At 49.5% G+C, this 17,551-nt stretch overlaps 1 protein-coding gene across 5 annotated transcripts in view; it reads right to left on the bottom strand.

Moving 5' to 3' along the window:
• The window catches only part of SCLY (selenocysteine lyase), a 29,853-nt gene extending 15,963 nt beyond the window's left edge, over window positions 1-13,890 (bottom strand). For 2 of the 5 annotated variants that reach the window (XM_017644113.3, XM_037009641.2), the window contains exons 1-4: window positions 13,672-13,890; window positions 11,280-11,395; window positions 5,699-5,799; window positions 1,826-2,006 (exon numbers count right to left, since the gene is read on the bottom strand). In XM_017644113.3, the coding sequence (XP_017499602.3) occupies window positions 1,826-2,006; window positions 5,699-5,799; window positions 11,280-11,395; window positions 13,672-13,760 (487 nt within the window). In that variant the 5' untranslated portion in view covers window positions 13,761-13,890. Of the gene's footprint in view, window positions 1-1,825; window positions 2,007-5,698; window positions 5,800-6,100; window positions 6,199-11,279; window positions 11,419-13,671 lie in introns of all 5 variants that reach the window. The other 3 variants (XM_073217892.1, XM_017644114.3, XM_073217891.1) reach the window with 3 other exon arrangements.
• Window positions 13,891-17,551: the final 3,661 nt, after the last annotated feature.

Here is a 17,551-nt window from a genome sequence, read left to right on the forward strand (position 1 = left end):
AAAGCTTCGGGTTAAACACAGAGTTATCTCAAAAGGTTAAGCAGAGAGTTACCTTATGACCGAGCTATAACACCCCTAGGTATAAACCCAAGAGAAATGAGAACATGTCCATACAAAAACTCAAACACAAATGCTCCTAATGGCATTATTCATAATGCCAAACGTTCATCAACTGATGAATGCATTTACACAAATGGAGTATTATTCATCCATAAAAAGGCAGGCAGTACTGATACATGGTACAACAAGGTTACAAGGATGAGCCTTGAAAGCATCCCACAAAGTGAAAGAAGCCATTTACAAAAGTCCACAATTATGATTCCATTCATATGAAAAGTCCAGAATAGGGAAATTCTCTAGAGGCAGAAGGTAGATAGATCCCTGGTTCCCTGGGCTTGAGGAAAAGAGATTTACAGTTAATGATATGAAGTTTCTTTTCAGGGTGATGAAATGTTCTGGAGTTGGTCATGGTGATGGTTGTACACCTTCGTGAATATGCTAAGAACTGCTGAACTGTCACTTTAAATGGGCGAACTGTATCATGCAGGGATTGCATCCCCATAAAGCTGATACATACAGAAACGACTGGGAGGTGTGGAGGTGATGGGGTGTGAGACGGTCAAGTCCAGGCCTCATTTTATACTGGCGATTCAACACTTGAGCTGATAAAGCAAGAACTGGAGATTGTGTTTGTAATTATTAAGTATTACACTGGAAGCAATTCAAATAATAATGCAACTTCAAGGAAAACTCTGAAAGCAGAGTGGTTCGGGTCGCCTGTTGGCAGAGAAGAATCTTTACTTTGTGCTTTATACCTTCTTCTGTAATGTTTAAATTATTTCTATTAGCGAGTGTTAACATTTATGCAATTTTAAAGGAGGCAAAATGCAACTAACTAGTAACCCTGTATACTAAGTTGCCCTTCCCTGTGTACAACACAGAAAAAAGGCACCAGGGATTGAAAGGAACTACAGTTTAAATAAGAAGTTAGACCTGACTTTATTTAGTTACAGTGGTGCGTTCAGGTAGGGCGTAAGAGAAAACCTTTTCTAGTAGTCAAGCAGGAAAATAGTCAATTGGAGCAGTTCCTTGATAGCCCTTTATCTTTAAGATAAAAATGCCTTCCCTGATTCACCTCCAGGATTTCAGGCAGATTAGACAGGGAGGCTAAATGCTGAGAAGAAAATCACTTTCTTGTCTAAAGGACAGAAAGCCCTGGCTGTCTGAGGAAACATGAGGCTCTTAGGATTTCAAAAGTAAGCGGCCAGCACATGTGGCTTGAGACCCCCTACCGGAAGAGAGGGCAAAGGGCCGCCCTGGTCCCTGCTCCTGTGGTTCCTGGCACTGCGCTCATGTGCCCCTCAGGCCTGGCAGCTGCTGGCCAGCACCCTGTCCCCATGGCAGGGCCCTCCCTCCTCTCCGGTGGGACAGTCATGCAGCCGGAGAGGCATTTATCCTTGTCTTTACCTCCTGAAGTTGACGTCTATTTCATCTTTTTCTTCACATAGAGGAGGTGGAAGCCAAGATTTAATTATTAAAATCAAGTAATGAAAAGCACTGTTTATTATTTATAGGCACACTATTTAAATATGTATGTATTTATTACATATAAGTCTGAAACATTACTCAGCAATACAGACGACTGGTTCTACACACTGACTGTCCATTTTCTTCCTATGGGAAAATATGCGGCAAGTACTGACCCCCATGAGTCCTTTGCACCCAAGGGCTGCAAAGGGGTGGGGGAGTCACCACACAGCCCTGCCGTAATCAGCCACGGCCAGTGGGGCACCCCCGCTGGAGCTCAGCCAGGCTGGCCACTCACCGGCGACGTGTTCTTCCACCAGGTGCTCCAGGGGCAGCCGGACGGAGTCGTGCTCCACGGTGCAGGTGATGAAGTGAGGTGCGGCCCCCGCCGCCGGGCTGTGACGCTCAGCCGCATCTCCCTTCAGGGAGTGGGTTTCGTGGAAATGTTTCACCGCAGAATGGATCACTAAATTATTTGCCTGCAGAGACAGAGCAGAAACACAGCAGAAACATCATTCCCAGGACGTGCCCCAGGGGAGAGTTACGAGCAGCCATCTCTCTCACTTGCATTTTGCTTTGCGGCTAACACATGAAAAGGAAAATGGTCTCAGAGAAATTCACGTTCCTGAGCTGTACCTTCTAAAAGGTTTAACTATGAAGATCTGGGGTCAGAGTTCATTTCTGGTCAATTATGCCTGTTTCGTTGTTAAGCGACATGATGAATTCTTAAACTTTACGAATCCATTAAAAGAGATCATTTCCCCCAGGCACCCATTGCTCCGAGAGGACAGGCTGGCAGCACCTCTACCAAGGCCCACCTGGCAGGTCCGTCACAGCCCTTCCACCAGCAGGTCTGTTACCTGACCTGGCACAGAAGGAAAGATGTATGTGCGGCCTATTCCTGAAGTGCAGCGCTTCTGGAAACAGCCAGTCTTGGAAAGCCGTTCAATGTCTTCAGTGGGGCACTTGTTAAGTAAGTTACACAACACAGTTCACTGGACACCAAGCACACGTAAAAGCTCTACATGCTGATGTCAGAAGATCTCAGATATACTTGTTAGGTTTAAAAGATGTTATATATTGTATCCTACAATTTGTACAAAAAGGAAGGAGACACATGCACATTTGCAAAATGTATAGGTGCAAAAAATCCTTGAAAAGATAAAATGGAGAAAGAATATAAATCTACATATTTATTTGCCTTTTATGCAGACTATCTCCGGAGGGCAGGAAAGAAACTGAGAATACTGGTTTCCTGTAGGGAGAGGAAGTAGATAACTGAGGGGCTGGGTGTGGAGGAAGGCTTACAAAGAAACCCCAAAAACCATTTCTCTTATTTTTAAGTATAATATACATACAGAAGTGTGTAAAACATAAGTGTAATGAAAAAGTGTAACAGTGAATTCCTGAGTAACTGCCACCTGGGGCAAGACCGAGTCCCCTGTGCACCCTGTGGGGGGACACCCTGCCCCCCCCAGAGCCACCTGCCGCCCTAATTGTTATGTGATCACTTCCTCCTTCCTTTATGCTTCCCTGTCCTGTGCGGCGTCCCTAAAGCCATACCGCTTCCTTCAGCTTTCTGGCCTTCATATCAGTGGGACTGAACAGCATTAGGTGAAAATCAGTCCACTTGAGCACCTGAAGGTGCCGTACAGTGAGGGGAGGGCCACATGCACTGGACTGAGACCCTCGTGCTGCCACAGAGCTCAGAGCACTTGGCCCGCCCTGCCTGGTGGAGAACCGAGGCCGTGTCACCAGGGCTCACCGGGCCTGAGACGCCTCCAGGTAGGCAGCAGTGAGGAGCTGGCCTGGACACGCGGCTCGGGGTGCTTCTGCAGAAGGCTGACGCCTCTTCATAATGCCCAGGTCACAGCCTCACAGGAAGCATCGCTGCCCCACAGCCTTTCTGTCCAGGAGAGAGGTTCCTTCCAGGCTCCTCACGGCCAGACTGGCCTGCAATCCCCTGTAAGGGGACCCTGGGGGCTGCACAACCTAGGTCACTGTCTCCATGCTGTCCCCATCTGTAGGCAGTGGCTGGAGGGACACAGGGGTCCACGCTGTTTGCCACCCAACCCTCACAGGGGCTGCGCTCCCAGCAGCACAGGAGGCACAGCGGCCTGTGGGGACCAGCAGGTCACACCCAGAAGTGGGCTGTCTGCTCCTGGGCCACAATGGCCCCACTGGGCAGCAGAGCTGAGGCAGCTCCTGGTGATGCCGAGAGTCTGGTCCTGCAGTGGCGGTCATGGTGCCCAGGGCCTGGCAGAGGCTCCCGGGCCCTTCTTCAGCCAGACTCAACCTATGCTCGAGGGGCTGCCTTGAGCTCCAGGGTCTGGCATGGGCAGCTGTGGTACCCACTGCAGGCTGGCACCCACAGTGTAACGCTGCCCACACTAATGTGAGGGACGCCTGGGCGACTCCCAGTTTCTGGCTGTCACCAGCAATGCTGCTAGGAGCCATCCTCACCTGTCCCGAGTGCACACGGGCGTCCTGTCCACTCCGCCAGGCGCTCCCTGCTCACCCCCCGTCGGCACCCACGCCCGGATCCCCACCACTCGATGGGCGCAGCAGCGCTCTTCACCCCCGTTGTTTGCGAGGCTGTCTTCTCACATGTGGAAACCCTCGGCGCCCACTTTGCGAGGTGCTCATTCACAGGTCTCGCCCTGTTCCCACTGGGCCATCAGCCTTCACGTTTCGAATGCTAGTGTTTGCTCGGTCACGGTGCAAGTGCCTTCCCCACCGTCTACCCTCTGTCCCTTCACGCTGTTCTCTGGGAACGAGTCTGTCTGGTTGTGGCGAGAGAATTTATCAACCTTTTTCTTTACGGTTCTGCTTTCTGTATTATATTTAAGAAACCCATCATCTTAAATATCACAAAGATATTAACTCATCACCTAAAAGCTGTATAAATGTCACTTTCCATGATTGGGTGTCTTCATGCCTGGAGCTCTGCTCGTGTATGTTGTGCAGCGGAGATACCAGTTTCCTTGTCCTCTGTGAATGTCCAGTTGTCCCAGCACCGTTTTCTGAGAGCACGCTTCCTTCCTGCCCCTACGTCACCCCTCATACACATGATCATGCACTCTGTCCTCTGAGCCAGAAATATTTAAGGAGAGGGCACCGCTGAATTATGTCAGGGCAGGTGTACTGCGGGCTGTCCTGAGCAAACAGGACACGAGGCCATGTAGCCCCATGACAAGCACCTGCGCATGCACAGCAGTTCCTAGGCCACCGTCTGTCTCGCCCTGAGACCAAACGCCTTGCTTCACAGAGTGTATATAAGGCTTGATATCCGGTAGGGTGAGTGGTTTTACTGTGTCCTTAATCTTCTGGTCTTGACTATTCTTGGCTTTTTGTATTTCCATCTAGTTTGTGAGATTTCCCCCCAAAAGTGATGAATTTTGATCAAAGTTTTATTGAATTTACAGATGAATTTGGAAAGAACTGACGTGTTTATAATATTGAGTCCTCCAAACTGTGAACATGGTACATTGCTCCATTTATTTATTTAGAACTTCTTTGAAGGCTCTCAGTAATATTTCTACCATTTTCCTGGTTGGGAGGGGTGGGGAGTCTTACAAATTCTTTTTTACTAGATTTATTTCCTAATTTTTTTGGTGCTCTGGTAAATATCCATTTGTTGCTGGTATGTAGAAATACAGTTGGTTTTTGTATCTAGTAACTTGGCTAAATTTTCTTATTAGCTCTAATAATCCTTCAGGTTTTCTTTGTGGATGGTCACACCACCAGCTTTCTGGCAGGGAAAAGACACGGTGAGGATTACTGATGGCACAGAGGCCTGGACACCTTCACTGAGTATCTTTTATCGATTTAAAAGTAAGCACTTTGGAATGAGTCAAACCTCAAATTCTTAGTAAGGCAAACAATTTAGCAGGGATTCAGAGAAATGATTCCAGGGCAACATGAAGGGGAAATGCTTCTTGTTGAAATAACAGTGCAAAGCAAACTGGTTTACACATCAAACTACAACTATCCTGTGAGTCACCTGGAATTTATCTATAGGACAAATACTGGCTAATTATATCAACCTAATTTGCCAAAAGCAAGATCAAGCATTACTCTTTCTTTTTTAAAAAGTAATACCGGGAGGGAACCACCTTTTATTTTCTATAACTTACAGCTAAAAGAATGTGGGACTGTTTAGAAACTTTACCTCAGTGCCCCCAGAAGTGAAGATTATGTCCTGAGGTTCCCCACCGATCATCTTCGCGAGGTTTTCCCGAGCTGCTTGGATGAGACCCCTGGCCTTCCTACCTTGAGGACCAAAAAGGGACATTCATTAGCATGTTCAGAGAGTCCAGTCACCATGTGTTCACAAGAATGACGAGACAGAAGGAGCAAGTGATCCGAGCGGGTACTTCTAAGACGAAGTGTGTCCCGGCTGTGTGAACACAGCGTGCCACCCCCTAGAAATAACTTGGTGGAGGGGCAGCCGCAAGATAGTAGGAAACCAGTGGCAACTGCTGGCATTTAAGTAACTGAGCAGGAGGCGGACACAAACATGGGAGGGTACCCACGAGCCGTAAAATTCCCTGACACGTGGTTTCCTTCTTACCGGAGGCCTTAGGAGAGGGGAAGCTGTGGCCATCTGCCTTGCTTCCCATTCATCAAGACAGGAGAAGAAAAGGATGGGATAGTTTGCTTAAGATCACACTGCAAAACAACAAAAATAAGCAAGACTAGAACTCATGACTCCTCAACACGAAGTCCAATGCCATAGCTCACATCGCAGGGCCCCTAACACGGGGGGAGGTTGCTGCCTCGAGGTGTCTTTGCCTCCAAATAGGGACTACGCGTCCCAGCTACCATCCAGCTTCACTGGCTAGTAGGAAACCAGGAACCAAAGTGCATGTGGCCGAGAAGGAAGGGCTCTAGGACGGGAACCCTAAACACTCCAATGACCCTTCTCAGTCTCCAGACCTTTTTGACTATTCAGTACTATTTGTAAAAAAAAAAAGTGAACAGGCACTACTAAAATATATATATTATAAAGCATACATAAAAAATAGAAATGTAAACATGTGATAAAAACAATATACAAAGTAATCTGTATACTCCTTAAGAGTGTGGTATAGATTCTGACTCTAACAGTAAAGGTCTACGGTGTTTGGAAAACCCAGTGGTTCAGTGAGTGATACATACAAAGGCTGTAATAAATGTCAACGGAACGTGGCAGAACCACTGTCTGGCTCACACCGTCAGCTCCTCTTGGGATGCCGCCCGAGCCCTGTTCGCCCGTCACCCACCCATGCTCCCTGAACGACCCTGTGGCGAAGCCCCCTCTGAGGCCCACTGCAACAGCAGCTCCTTCTCGGCTCATTTTCCCACTCGCCTCCCAGGGCCATGGCTGGGGCCAGTGCAGTGGGCGGCCCTCCTAACCTTCTCCCGGGCACTTACAGTCTTACAGAAGGGTTTGACAGGGTTTTTTCTCTTTTCCTTTAGAAAATGGGTTTCATATTGCTTTGCAAAAAATTTCCCTTTTCCCACCTAGCCATGAGTCTTGGAGACCTAAGTAAGGCCTCCTGGGGCCACCTCATCACTGCTACACACCTGTGGGAAAGGGCCAAATGAGACTGAAGCTCTGAGTGTTGGGGAGGCTATGGAGAAACCTGCCACTGGGGACAGAAAACAGTCCACCCACTTTGCAGAGAGGACAGCGGTTTCTCAGAAAGCAAACATGCTTATGACCCAGCCATTCTGCTCCTGGGTATTTATGGTAAATGCTATTTACTGAGAGAAAAGAAAAACGCCTATGACTTGCATGTGAATATTCACGGCACGGCTATTTGTAATAAGCAAGACCCGGAAACGGCTAACACGTGCACCAGCAGATGGTGACAAACACACAGCAGTACCTTACCCAGCAGTTAAAAGACATGAACAATACACCTGACAACGTGGATAAATCTCAAAACAACTATGTTGACTGAGAGAAGCCAGATGAAACACCCTGTAAGATTCCAGAAAATGTTTATAAAAATACAGAAAATGCCCATCAATCCACAGTGACAAAACACGTCAGTGGCTGTATGGGATGGTGGAGGAGGGGTGCCAAAGGGGCGCCAGACTTTTCTCCCGGCAGGCCCCACCTCCACCGGCCCCACCGTGGTCCGCTGCCCACACAGCGGCCACAGTAAGCCTCCATGCCCTGTGCTTCATCCCTTGTCTAGAACAGTGCGCGGCACACAGGAGGGGCTGAGCCAGCAGAGGTTGAATCAGCTGCTACTCTGGGGAGCCCGGGGGTACCCAAGGTGCTTTCAGGGAATCCACAAAGTCAAAACTGTGTTCATAATAATGTGAAGACTTCATTGCTTCATTTACAGTGAATACAGTGAGGACTTAGAGGGGCTGCAGGATGTGAATAAGGCAACAGACCGGATACAGAGGCAGGTTTGGGGACTCTACTGTCTTCATTTAGCCAGACAATAAAGAGATTTTTCAAACATGTACAACAATGCCATCCTTTACACTAAATTTGTTTTGGAAAAGATAGTTCTTTTTCACAAAAAAACTCCCACTTAATAGATGCATTACTACTTTAAATGATTAATAAATACATATTTAAAGTTTGTTAGCTTTAATTTCTAATACGGTAAACATCTGTATGCATAGCATATATAAACAAAAGCTCGCTGGAGTCCTTAAGTATGAAGAATGTAAAGAAGTTGTGGGACCAAAATGTTTAAGAATCTCTGCTCAGAACGGTCCAGGCATGTCCCATCTCAGTCAGATGAAAGCCAGGTCTCCTGGTGGCCTCCCCAGCCATACATGGTACTGTCCCCCACCCGCAACCTCCCCAGCCCCCTCCTGTCACCTGCATGTACCCCCTGCCTGCAGTGCCCTCCTGATGTCCCCTTCTCATTTCTGTGCAAATGTTGCAGCATCAGAGTTCTAGGTCACCCCACACAACGCAGAGCTCCCTCCACCCCCACCCCAGCACCGCCTAGCCCCTCTATGCTGCTCGACAGTTACCCAAGGGACCTTTTCTCATGTAACATATGTGCATGCGTCCACTGGCTGTCCCCCTCTCTGCCCTGTCCCCGCCATGAGAATGGAGGTCCCACTGTCTCTGCTGCTGTGTCCCCAGGCAGAGTGACCACACGCTCACATGCTGAGTGAGTGACTGAGCTGAAGCACCCACGCAGGTCTGGTTTTACATGTCATCAAGCAGGACTCTAGTCCTTGGAGGTGAGTCCAAGTCTCATTAAGCCATGACCCCCTCCCGAGGCAGGGGCGGCCCCGAGAGCATCAGACCTACTGTGCAGGCCTTGGGACACACCGACACGGCAAGGTGTTGTGGCAGGAGAAGCCCAGAACCCAGAGCTAAAGGATTTGGCTTCACCCAGGGACCAGCCCGAGGACACTGGGTGCCACTTGACCCCTCCGAGTGGGTGCCCCCAACTGAAAACCTGGAGCTGTAGTCCCTACCACCTTACACGTCATCGTCATCACTAACAGAAGTGGGGTGCACGCAAAAGCACCAAAAATCTAACTCTCGGGACAAACTGAATGCCACCTTCTCTGTCATTGTCCACACCAAAGGGCACTCGCAGTGACTGAGGACAACGTGACGTGACGTGAGGGCATATATTTGTTATCACTTCAAAGTAAGAACAAAGCTTTGAAGAGATGTCTCCATAAACGCAGCTTTAGTAAACTTCTGTTTTCATTACTCTATGCATGACAGTTACAGAAAGATTAAAAACCAGGAAACAAAAAGAAAATAGTCAAAACTTCCACAATCCCCCCCCAACAAAGCTAACTTAGGCAGAAGTGTTGGTGGACATCCCACCCGGGCTGGGGCTGACGGCTGTCATCTCTGCCATGCTTCCTACCATGGGGCCGTTTCAGCTGGCACACAGCTGAATCAAGACCACATCTGGATTAAGGAGTTCTCAGATTACTTAAGAATTAAGACCCATTTCCCAACTTCCACTGCGACTGGCATGCCCCCAGGGCCACGGGACCAATGTCCAGCAATACGTTATAAGCCAAGGTGGTACATGCAACTTCCAGAAGTGTCACGTGATGGACGCAGGCCTCCCTCTCCCTCCCCCTCCCGCGGGCGGGCCTGCTGGCATGATGGGAGCTGGAGCAGCCGTCCTGACCACAGGGTAAGTGCACGGTGAGGGCAGATGAGGTGGAGGGGCCTGGGCCCCCTGGCAATGGCTGTGTGACCACGTGGCCCTAGACTGGGCGAGAAAAGGAACTTCAAGCTGTTCGTGCTCCTGTTATTTGGGGGTTTCTGTCTCTCACAGCAAAACTATACAATACATTTTCCCACACTTGCTCCACACACACTTTTTCTTTGGAGGGCAGATGGGGAAAACAAACAAACCAGCACATTGCCCACCCTGAGTCATAGCACGCCTTCCCCACGTGAACCGCTACCTGCCCCCCAGATCAAAGCTCCAGCCCACAGCACGGCCCTAGCAGGTCCGGAACCCGCGCCAGGGCTTCTGCATACTTCACGTCCTCAGTCCCAGACCGATGGACACTGAGGTTGCTTCCAGCTTTTTACTCTTATAACCAAGGCTGTGATGAACATTTTGGGTACCTAATCTCTTCCTCAACATTTTCTAAAACATCTAAACATTTCTAAACGTCCTTGACATTTTCCTTAAAATAAAAACTCCCCCCAAGGGCATTATATTAATTAATAATATTGTAAAAGTAATTAAATCATCCTATCATAAAGGTGATTGCCCTTCCTCCCTCCCCCTCCCCCTTTCTCCTTCATTGCATCTCTACCGGGAGCATCAACAGGTGGTGAATCACACTGCATTTTTTAGGTGTGGTTCGGGCTTGTCGGGCCCAGAAGGTTTATGCTCCCTAAGGGTCATTCCTCAACGTCTTCATGCTGAATGCTTCTTATTACCATTTAACAGTTTTCCACATTCTCAAGGTTAATGTATCAGAAAGTCCAAGAGGAATGATGAGATACAAGGCGATGTCCAGATCAGCCAGAAGACATGAACTGAATGAGTCAGCAGTGAGCTAATGAATGACTAGTACCTGATTTTGAGAAAGCTCTTAGTTACCAGGTTGTGAAGCATAAGCAAATGGGTATTCCAGGAGAGCCGGGATGCTGCACACACGCATCACTGAGGCCAGGGCTCGGCACTAGTCTGCCCGAAAGCAATTTTAGTTCATCACGATCCACAGTTAAGATAGCTTATCTCAGTTAGTCACCCTTGATAAACATCAAGAAAGGTAGGACCTTAGCTCACCATCTGAAAAACCTAATTCTACTATATAACTACTGATTTGAAGCAAATTATTTTCCCAAACCTCCAATTCTCTAAATTGAAACAAGAATAAATGAGAAACAAGAATATTATAACAAAAGAATTTACAAGTAACTTCCATTAAAAAAAAAAAAGAAGGCCAGGACTACATGGGATCTTGATGACTGAAAAGATTTATTTGCAAATTTTGTAAGGATCAACTGAGACAGACACATGAAAGGATTTTAACAGGTACAGTTATTACCGATAACTCATTAAGCTAATGAGACATCTTTTCCATCTGGCAAGGGGGACAGGAGAGGATATTAAAGATGAAAGATTATGGTATGAACAAGGCTCAGGTACAAATGTGGATGTCTTAGAAAAAAACCTACTGCACATCACAGCTCAAGATCTGCAGTGAACAGAGAATCTACTCAAAACCAAGATCTCACACAATTTCTCTAAGGCGCCTCTGCCTTTTATCTCCCATCTGTGGAGAATTACCTGCCAGGTAAGGACTGCTGGGATTTCCCCAAGCTTCCCACATGGCCTCGGTCATGGCCTGGATAACTTCTGGCTCCAGAGGGGTGGTAGCGTTATAATCCATATAAACTTTCCTGCTGGAAGGGAGACAAAGAGGAGCCTGTTAAGGAAAAGGAGAAGGAATATGGAAACACAGACGCACTTTGTTGAGCACATCAACAGGAGCAAATGATGTCCAGGGCAGGGTGTTCCCTGCAGAAAAACTGCAGCCTTCCACAAACTGCCCTTGGAACTGTCCAAAATCTTCATTACTTATGGAAAATGTACATACCATTTCCAGTAATCTAGTATTTGTAAGTTTCCTTTACAAATGATAGGAGACTGTGCATTTAGATTTTCAAAACTTCTTCCCCTTGGTAAGGTAGGTGCCCCACCATGCCTGGACTGCCTACCTGCTACAAAGGACCCATCTGCCAGGAGGGGCAGGACGGGAAGCCCGCACACCTGGGGAGCCGCACCTCCCACAGGCTTTAACGTCACCAGCAGTTCTCCATTTCCCAGTAGTTTCTTTGATGGCTGGGTGGCTGGGGGTCTGGGGGCACTCCCCTCCCCTCTCCCCCTACACCCCGCCCCGCCCCCGGGCCTTCTAGGTGGGGAGCAGGCGGGCCTCTCCTCCCGGGCTCGGGTTTCTTTGCCTAGAATGACCCTGCCCCCACCGTTCGTTTTAAGTCTTCGCTCTGGCTTGTCCTTCCTGGGAGGTTCACTGCTGCTCTAAATAAAACTGCAGCCACCCGCTCCCTTCCCCAGCGCTCCGGGTCCCCCTCCCACCTGCTTCTCTGGCACTTATCATCTGACCCACTGGGCTTGTTCCTTGACGACTGCCTCAATATGAAGTAATAAAACGATGGTTCCCGCTTTGCCAGTTTCCCTGAGCCATGTGGCCAACCCTGAGAACAACGGCTGGCACACAGCAGGGGCTGGATTTATAAGATGACAAAGTAAATGCCACAGAAAATGCACATTCCCTGAAAGGTCCATCGTTAAGTAAATGTATCTGTGTATCTTTTTTTTTTTTTAACCAATATCAGAACCTGCAGAAACTCCCATAAATATATACAGTAGGTAATCCTGCCTGATACATTACCTATTTTTAAATTAACAAAAGTGTTTAAACTGATCCACATGAAAATTCAAACACAACTACCAACCAAGGCTGTTAAAACATAGTTTTCTTAAACCATATAAGAATGCTTTAATGCAGCATCTTTATAAACTGTCCAAAGTCACCTGACAGGTACAGGCTTTGGGAAATTTGGTCAGAGCCACCCTTGGCCTCTCCTGTATTAGGAATGTCCTGGTCCTGCTGTGACTTAAATCTGCGTGCGTCCAGGACTCTGCTCTCACTTCCGGAAAGTATTTCTCAAACGAGGAGTGTCGGAAGTTTTACAATCTGCTGTTTGGGCTGATTTATGGCTTGAGTTTCAGATTCACACTTCACAGGTTACTCGGCTACTCCCTTAACGTTGGATCAGTATTAGATGGGAAAACTAAACTCTTAGATTAATAACTAAAAAATAAAAAGGCCCCGTGAAGAATCTCCTTTGCAATCTCCCTAAAGGACATTTCCTGGCTGCTTTGCCTCTGTCCCAAGCAAAGCAGAATGTTTAGTGACATAAATGCCCCGGACCCAAATTATAAGGCACACATACTATCCCTCATATTCGGGTAGACAGGATTGAAAATAGGTACTTAACACATTCCAGGGCTGGAGGGTGAAGACCCACAGGCTGGAAAATGCGTACTGCCCCGCCCCGCCCCCGGGGGCAGCGGTTCGCCCCCTGCCCCAGCGGCGCGCGGGCCAACGGCCGGGGCGGCATCCCCCTCGCTCCCTCCCCAGCTGCCGCCCCGCGGCGGCGCGGCGGGCCCCGGGGTGTGTGTGGGCACGTCCGCCCCGCCCTGGCACCACGGCCGCCGCCACGCCCGCACCGCCTCCCGCCTGCACTGTCAGGCGCCCGACTCGTTTCCCCGCGCGCTCCGGTCCCGCACCCGCCCGGCTCTCCGCACCACGGCCGGGCGCCTTAAGCCACAGCTGGACCACGGCACCCCGCTCACACCTCCGGGGCCCAGCGTCTGGGGTGCGCCGGCCCTTCCCGGCTCCGCCCGCCGCGCTCCTCTGCCTCGGGCACGCTGCCCGCGCGCTCCCTCCCCGGACTCGAGCGCCGGGTGTCGGGCCCCGCCTGCATCCGCCCGCCGCCCGCTCTCTCGCGGCGCCACAGCCCGCCGGCGCGGCACCCCGCACGGGACTCTGCCCCCGGGAGCAACCCCCGGCGGCCGAAGCCCCACCTCCGCCGGCGGGCCTCCCAGACCCTTCGCCCCGCGGAGCCTGGAGGGCTTCCGGGAGGAGGGCGCGCACCTCTCAGGCGGGCTCTCCTCTCCATTGCCGCTGGGCGGACCTGCCGCGCGCCCCAGTGCGTCCCTGCTCGTCGCCCCAGCCGCTTCCATCCCGACCCTTCGCACCCGGCTGCGGCCCACCGCTGCACGCGCCGCCCCAACCACCGGGCGTCCGACGTGCCCCACAGCGCCGCCCCGGGGCCTCTCAAGAGGGGTCAGGCCTCAAAGCCCGGGCCGCGTCCGGATTGGCTGAGTTGTGTGCTCCCGGCTAATCCCCGCGCTTCGGCGGGCCGCAGGCTGCTAATTGGCTGCGCACGGTCAGGTGGCCAAGCGGGGGCGTCGCGGGGGCGCCACAGGGGGCTTGGCCATGGGCGGCCCCGCCCCCTCGCTGGCTGCCCGGAGTCCGCGCGGCGCTCTGGTTGGTGATTGGCCCGGGGTCCCAGCCACCGCGGCTCGGCCGGTGTCCTTCCTGCGCTCGCCACCTGAGCCCTCCAGGAGCCCCGAGGCTCCGAGGCAGGCGGGTGCCTGCTGGGCGCAGGCAGAGCGGGCACCGTTGGGTCCTCCGGGGCTCGGGACACGGACGCAGCCGGGGCCGCGCCCGGAGCGCGCGGTGGGCCCTGCGTGCGGCCCGACCCTCTGCACTACGGGGTGGGCTTGAGGGGTCTGGGCTGCAGACCGGAGATGAGGAACCCCGAGCAGAGACGCGCAGGATAGACGGACTCAAAGGTTGGGGCGAGGATGTCCGTGGGCAGGAGCGGGGCCCTGAGGGTGGGGCCCGAGGGAGGCGAGGAAGCGGGGACTCACGGGTGGCCCGGAGGGCTGTGCCTTTGCCCGGGAATGAAGGAGTGCGGCGGGGAGGCTGCTGGGTGAGCTTTGGCCACGCCTACTTTTCTTGTATGCTGCCAGCCTTAACGCGTCCGTTGTGAAACTCGTAAGAGAGGGCGGAGATTCTTGAATTAAGCCAGACCATCCCTTGCCTTTTTGGCATAACAATTTCTAAGGTTAGCAGAGCCCGGCGCATGTTCCAAGCAATGATCACCAGGTCCTAAGCACCGTTCTTATACTAATTTAATCGTGATAACACCCTTGCCGGTGGGTACTGCCATCCTCATTTTATATATGAAACGAAGATACAGAAAAGTTCAGCATCTTGCCCAAGTTACATGGGTAGTGATGGAGCCAGAATTTGAATTCAGGATGCTTTGCCAAGAAGCTGGTTTTAATTGGCTTTTTGTAGACCTCCTCAGTTTGATCTGTTGGGGTCTGGAAGCTGTTCCCAGCACCGCAAGTCTCCACACTTCTGGATTCTTTATTTCCTTTCATTCTTGCTTGCAAACTGAGCTCATTTCTTACCAAAGGCAGACAATAGCAAAGGACACACCAACATTTAAGAAACAAATAAGACACACAGGAGCAAGAATAGCCAAAAGAGGAAAAGAAAGGGAATTCGGGAAGAATGTCCATAGATAGACGACAGTGTGAAGTGCACGTGAGAGGAAGCCTGGGCATCTACCGCGGGGGAGAATGTAGTCAACCCTTTTTAGAGGTTGAGACGAGCTAAAAAGGGGCACAAGAGCACCACGAACTGTTTTAGAGACAGACCATGCTTATGCTAAGGACGAAACTGAAAGTAAGAGAGGAAGAAGGTTCTAAATCCTGCAGGCGATGAAAGGGCATGAGATTACTTGCAAAGGTGGGTGGGGACTGAAAAGTAGGGGGCAGGTGTCCTCTCAATCTGTATGGAAGGCTGTGTGGATGGGAGCTGGAGCGGGCAGGGACAACTGACAAGGTGACTCATCCCAAGCACGAGTTGGACCAATTAGGCAGCAATTAGAGGGGTTTGTGTTTCCAGCTGAATACAGACTGTAGCGGTGGAGTAAGAGACCAGACAGAGCTCCACATGTCTGGTGACACCCAGGTGAAGAGAAACCTTCATACAGAGGATCAAATGCTGAGTGGTCATTTTGTGTTTCCTCTGCTCCCGCTGAAAGCAGAGTACGGTGCAACACACACTAGCAACACCACTATCCAGTGGGCTGGCCAAACAGACGCAGCAAATGACCTCACAGGATGTCTTCATTACAAAGATGAGCACCCAGTAAAAACCAGACCTTTGAGGAATGCTGTCTTCATGAAAATAAGCTAGCAATACAAGCAGAACTCATACCTAAGGGGAAAAGGTAATAAAGCTGCTATTGCCTTTAATAGAGGAGAGATCTACCAGGAGGTAAGTAGATATTTTATATTTTTAGAAGTCGGTTGTGAAACAAGAACAATGAAAAAACATTGGATGAAAATAACATGTTTTAAAACTCAGTAGAGGTGCCAGGGCTGAGGGAAGGATGAACAGGCAGAACACAGGATTTTTAGTTCAGTAAAACTGTTTTAAATGATGCTATTATAATGGATAAATGTCACTCATTATACAGCTGTGAAAACCTCTATAATGTACAACACCAAGAATGGCCCTCAATGTAAACTGTGGACTTTGGGTGACAATGATGTGTCAGTGTAGGTTTATCAATTGCAAGAAATGTTACATTTGTGGGATATCAACAGTTGGGGAGGTTGTCCGTGTAGGGTACTGGGGTATATGAAAACTCCCTTTTAAGTTCCGTTTTGCTGTGAACCCAAAACTGGTCTCAAGACTAAAGTCCATTAAAGAAAATCAATAGATGGGCTGAACAGAATAGGCACAAAATGTCAGTCAGTGAGCTAAATGCCCGAACATAACATGAGAATTCTCTCAGATTATTGCTGAAAATCATAAGATGAAAAATATGAAAAAACATCCATCAAATACAGTGTTTCTCAACTGGGAGTAATTTGTATTTTGACAATGGAGGCTATTTTAATTGTCAAAATTGGGTTGTAGGTGCTTCTGGGATCCAGTGAGTAGAGGCCGTGTATGCTACTAATCCTACAGAGCACAGGACGCCACACAGCAAACCTGGCCCCGAATGTCGGTGGGGCTGCGGCCGAGAAACCCTGGCGAGGATTCAGCTTCTTCTCCATCATATTCCTTCTCCAGAGAACCCTGCTCAAACCCTCTCGCAGCTCTCAGCTGCTGCTGTGGCTTCTGTCAGCTTTGCTCATGTACGAGCAGCGCCTTCATTTCGCCCTCACCTTTGTATTTTCCCTCGAATAGAATTCTAGTCTGGACTTTCTCTTGCAGCAAAGATGTTTCTCCATTGTTTCCTTGCTTGCATTGCTTCTCATGAGAAATCTGTCACCCTCATTTTTGTTCTTCTATCTTATGCATCTTCATTTGTGTTCTGCTTTTAATACTTTTGCTCTGTTGCTAATTTTAAGTGATTTAGGATGTGATTGGGTGTTTTCTTCATGTTCTTGTGCTTTGGAGTGGTTGACCTCGGATCTGTGGGTTTGCAGTGTTTACCGATTTGGGGAAGTTTCAGTCATTATTTCTTCAAATACTTTCTCCCCTCTCCTTTGGGGACTCAAATTTCAAGTTAGATTAGGCTGTGTGAAGGCGTCCCACAGCTCACTGAAGGTCTGCGTTGTTGGTTTTTTCCAGCACTCCCCCTCCCTCCCCCCTGCCCACCCACCACAGACTATCATGGAATGTTTCTACTGCTATTTGTTCAAGTTCATGAATTTCTTCTCCTGCAATGTGTAATGTTGTTAAACCCACCCAATCTATTTTTCATCACAGGCATGTATTTTTCTTCTGAAAGTTGAATTTCTCCTTTTTATATGTTCATATCTTTACTTAATTTATGCGATCTTTGCTCTTATCTTCTTGATGCTTTACTAATTCTATCATATTCATGGGTCTGTTTTCTATTGATTTCTCCCCCTCACTATGGGTCTTTCTTTTTTCTAATTTTTTATTAAGGTATGATTGATATACACTCTTATGAAGGTTTCACATGAAAAAACAA

The sequence above is a fragment of the Manis javanica genome, chromosome 12, assembly GCF_040802235.1.
Source record: "Manis javanica isolate MJ-LG chromosome 12, MJ_LKY, whole genome shotgun sequence".
Lineage (NCBI taxonomy): Eukaryota > Metazoa > Chordata > Mammalia > Pholidota > Manidae > Manis > Manis javanica.